The sequence below is a fragment of the Octopus bimaculoides genome, chromosome 1, assembly GCF_001194135.2.
Source record: "Octopus bimaculoides isolate UCB-OBI-ISO-001 chromosome 1, ASM119413v2, whole genome shotgun sequence".
Classification (NCBI taxonomy): Eukaryota; Metazoa; Mollusca; class Cephalopoda; order Octopoda; family Octopodidae; genus Octopus; species Octopus bimaculoides.
This window is the reverse complement of record NC_068981.1, coordinates 94,474,663-94,479,836: the sequence shown is the minus strand read 5'-3', so window position 1 is coordinate 94,479,836 and position 5,174 is coordinate 94,474,663. Positions and strand designations below refer to the sequence as shown.

Below are 5,174 nucleotides of genomic sequence, written 5' to 3'. Positions count from 1 at the left end.
CACATATACACACATACACATACACACACATATACACACATGCACATACACACACATATACACACATACACATACATACACATACATATACACACGCATGCACATACACACACATACACACATGCACACCCTTTCTCTCTCTCTCTCTTCCACTCTTCTTCTCTCACAACATCACATTGGCCTTATGAGTTAGCGTAAGACTGGAAAGGCTGTAAACACTCTCTTGAGCTAAATAGTAATAAAATAATTCACTTTGTTATATTTTGGGATGGTCATGCTTTTCTTTATTTTTCTTGCCAAATAAACACATGCATCATATATTTGTTCTTCACTTGTCTATTATTGTTCTTATTTTATCTAATGTCTATTGTCTAGAAATCTTTTGTCACACATCTGTGACTTCTTCAGCAACTCTTCCATCTCTCTGGTCCTGTCTAGTCCTAGGTGAAAGATTTCCAGACAATGGATATAAGATAAAATAAGAACAACAATAAATGAGTGAAGAAGAAATATATAGTGCATGTGTTTATTTGGCAAGAAAAAACGACCATCCCAAAATATAACAATATCTGTTTCAACACATAATTTCACATCAGGAATTTTTCAAAACAAATTCATAAACATAATTTAGTTTCATTCTTGTCTACTTCTTTCAAATACATCTAAGATTTAACATTGTTAAAAACACCATTTCCTCCTCATCATCATCATTGTTGTCATTAGCAGCAGCACCAGCAATCTGGATGTCCTTATCAATATCATCGTCATCACCATTAACATCACTATCGCCTTGTTTACCATTATCATTATTTTTAACACATGTACTTTTTCTTTATAGATATATGTTCTGTTTATAGACCTTACAAACACATACATTCAAAGTTTCTATAGATGAGAATATATTGTAATTTAAGTAATCTAAATTAAAGAACTACTGCAAGAATCTTCAACTCTATTCATCTTTTGATTTCAGGAGACCTAAGTGGCATTTTAAAAATGCTTGCCTATGAAATCAGTCAATTAACACTATTTTCTGACGACATGCTTAAAATACTGGGTTATTCCATTAACTATTACCCTCATAAGGTAAGTTGATTTTTTTTCAAGTTCTTAATAATGTAGAGGGTATGGCAGAAAATTGGCTCAGTTATTAGAGCATTAGATAAAATGTTTGTGGTATTTATTCTACATTCTGAGTTCAAATCCTACCAGAGTCAATTTTGTCTTTCATTCTTTGAGTTTCAAAAAATGAAATAAATACCCAACATATGCTGAGGTCATTTCTTTTTCATGCTTTCCAACACATATAGGCTTTAACCATACCTATATTTCATATGATTGTTTATTAAGTTCATAATTCTAAGTATGTTCTAGGTATAGTCACAATTTGGACAAAGGAGACTGAAGTGTTTAGCCATAAAGATTTTTCTGTCTATTCATTTTCTATTTATACTTAATAGTAAATGAGACAACGTTGTTCTTTACAAGGTCCAGTGAGTTGTTTCACATCTACAATTGCATAAAAGAAGTTATGACTGGGTAATGCTTGATATTTTTCAGAAGCATTGTACATTTAGTTTGTTTATGTACCTATGTACATTACTGTGTAGATACTTATGCAGAAATGTTTGCTTGTACTCTTACCTATTCTTTTTTGCATGTATGTTTGTACAAAGTCTGATCAACAGGTATCCAGACTGTTGCATTAATAATGAAAGTAAAACACACAGAGTGAAGCTACTTGGCACAGATTGACCTTAGACTCTGCTTTGCATGTTCACTAAGTTTTAATGTTCAAGCTCACTTCCACTATTTACAGAAGTGTTTGGAATAAATATGTGTAGTGTGTGATCATCGCAATGACCATGACAGAGAAAGTTGTCATAGCAATTCCTGCTCAGAGGCCCACACAAAGTTTCAGAAAGTGTATGGAGAGGGGTGTATGAGCTGCACACAAGTGTGTAAATGGTTCAGACGTTTCCAAGATAGCTGAAAAAATATCAATATTGACGAACATTCTGGGAGACCAGCAACCAGCAGAACTGAGGAAAACATTGCAGATGTGCATGCAGCTGTGAGGGGAAATCTTCGAATCACTATCTATGAGTTATCAGAAGATGCGCAGATTAGTTACAGTTCAGTCCATTACCACTGAAGATTTGGGTATGAGACACATATCGGCTATGTTTGTGCCAAAACTGCTTTCAGCTGACCAAAAAGACATTTGAGTTTCAGTAGCACAAGATCTCCTTGATTGTATCAAGAACGATGAAAACCTTTTGAAAACATTGCGTAGGCCTCTGTCAAGCTTTTAACAAAATTTGATGTAGATTCACTACTCAACTTTCTGTCATGGTCATTGTGATGATCACACACTACACCCCCTCCTTTCAAGCACTGCTGTAAACAACAGAAGTAAGCTAGAATGTTAAAACTTAGTGTGCATGCACGGCAGAGTTCAAAGTCAATCTGTACCAAGTAGCTTTACTCTGGGTGCTTTAGCTTCGTTACTATGGCAACAGTCCTGATACTTATTGATCAGACTACGTATATATATGCCTGTATATATTGCCTCAAATATCTTCCTGCCTAAACCATGCTAGTATAGAAAGACAGACTTTAAATGAAGGAAGGAATGAAAAAAAGATGTGTGTGTATGTATCCGTGTCATATGTGTGTGCATATACATGTGCATGTGTGTGTCCAGGTGTGTATGTATGCTTGTTTCCACATATCTTTGCAATGACAGGGCTTAGGCTACAGTGATGCTTTCTTATGCCCTATACAAACAGTATATCTCACAGATTGCCAGTTTGGAAAACATGCAAAGACCAATGATAAGCAAGTGGGTTTGGTTTCATGCAAGGTATCTAGCCATAGAGCACTGTCTCAATATGTCTCTTCAAATCCAAACCAGTATAGGAAAAACAAGCAGAAAAACAAAGATTATGGTGGTGATGATGAAGACAGTGGATGGTGGTGGTGGTGGCAGCAGTTGTAGTGGTGTTTGTTTGCTGATATTTCAGCTGCATATCAGCCACATAAATCTTGTTTGTCTGGGAAATTCTTCAATGGTCATTGACACCAATCTTTTTTCTAAGATTCTTTTTTTTTTTTGTTTTCAAAACAGAAGTTGTGATGTTACTATTTTCAAATTCTCTAATTAATCAAATCTTTTTAAAATTTAGTTCTATATATATGTGGAAGTTCTTGACTTTAATTTATCAATTTATATTTCCACAGGTTCTTACAAACCTACTTCGGATTCATGGGCAACAAATATGTCAGAATTTAAAAATCTCTGATATCCTAGTGTTTCCACCTGATTACAATCAATCAACAATTAGTTTTTATGAAAATGCTTTCTGCAATCTTAATTGGACAGCAGTTACTGAATATCTCTCTAAAAACCCCAGAATAGAAAAACTATCTATAGCTGTATGTATTTAACTATTTATTTTACATATTTTATATTTTTTCTAAATTGATATTGATGTTGTAGCTTATTTTTGTCTTTGTTATTTTTTGTGTATGTTATTGTTATTGCACTTGCTGCTGTCAATGATGATGATGTTTTTGTTTTGTAGCAAAATAAGCTTTCTTTCTTAGCAGAACTAGAATGTGGAATTAACTAATCAAACGGATTCATCATCCTTGATATTGAAATATTCAGATATATGATGTCTGGTGTGCAGGTTGAGGCAAACTTCAGCTTTTTCCAGGTTATACTACCTCTGTCTGTAACCCTATCTGAGATGTGATCAATCTAAGGGTGCCAAAATCCAAAGTATTAGAAAGGGCAATGTTTTATTGCTCCTTAACCTTCCACTAACTGGAATAATCAAGACAGCCAAATCACCTCATGCCAAATGTTTTTTCCTGGTTCATGAGTCAAATTTTTCAGACCAAAATCTATACCTAAAAAAGAGAGGTCAGTTTATACACCATGATAACTTTGGAGAACCAAATATTTCATGTGAAATGCTGCAGGATTTGAAAAGCTAGTGATGATGTTTGAATGTTTACACTACATGTTTACACACTATAATATGTTGACTTGTATGCTGGAAAATAAGGTACAAATAAATGCTGATCTTCAGGACTTTATACAATGAGGATGTGATAACCTAGTTTCTTCCAACAGGATAAAACTAAATCAGAACAATAGATCTAGAAGTCATGTACTTCACTTCACTAGTCATGAACTCTAATATTGCTACAAACAATAAACATCATCTTTACTGATGATCAGTTAACTTGGCTTCACAAATATAACATTATTATATAACAAAGGTTATGATCACAAATACTTCACTCCAATCAGCTGTAGCTATATACATAGCTTAAGCTATCTACACTAGAACACTATACTGAACACCCAAGCATGCACGCATGTACACACACATGCACACACGCACACACACACACATGCGTGCATATGCACACAAGAGTTCCAACACAGCACTGATGGCTGAAACAAACTACAATAGTATATATGTCTTACACTTCATTCAATAGGGGATGTATTTGAATAACTGGGAAGTATTCACTCTAAATATTGCAATCAATGGCTCACATATGCTGTTTGTTCCCTTTCTCTCTTCCGTTCCTACTATTATGGTCTCTGCTCCTCATAGTTATTTAATTCCATGATATATATATATATATACATATATATATATATATATATATATCTTCATATAATAATATAGATTTAATCAAAAGATTAAATGTGGTACTTAAAATTCTTGAGGCACCAGAATTTGGTAAAAACCAAAAACAAAATCAAGAGATTTGGTGAATAAAATTTGAAGATAAGCAACAAAAATTCAATAGGTTATAGCAGTACGTACGTTTCGTACAAGCTCCATTTGTTCATGTAGTGAGAACACCACATTCTTGTTTGATTCACTAGTCTGTTAGTCGAGATGGTATGTTTTCTTCTCTTACTCTTGTTTCTTGCAAACATCTTCAAAATGACTTTCTAAAATGAAATTCCATTATGCAGCTGAGGAGTACATTTTCATTATAAATTCTATGTGGTGTTCTCACTACATGAATAAATGGAGCTTGTACGAAACGTACGTACTGCTATAACCTATTGAATTTTTGTTGCTTATCTTCAAATTATCTTCATATATATATATATATATATATATATATATATATATATA

At 33.5% G+C, this 5,174-nt stretch overlaps 1 protein-coding gene across 1 annotated transcript in view; it reads left to right on the top strand.

The window, feature by feature from the left end:
• Positions 1-5,174, top strand: part of LOC106873158 (uncharacterized) — a 121,184-nt gene that overhangs the window by 81,412 nt on the left and 34,598 nt on the right. Inside the window, exons 20-21 of the mRNA XM_052966834.1 lie at positions 974-1,086; positions 3,244-3,438. Of these exons, the coding sequence (XP_052822794.1) occupies positions 974-1,086; positions 3,244-3,438 (308 nt within the window). The remainder of the gene's footprint in view (positions 1-973; positions 1,087-3,243; positions 3,439-5,174) is intronic.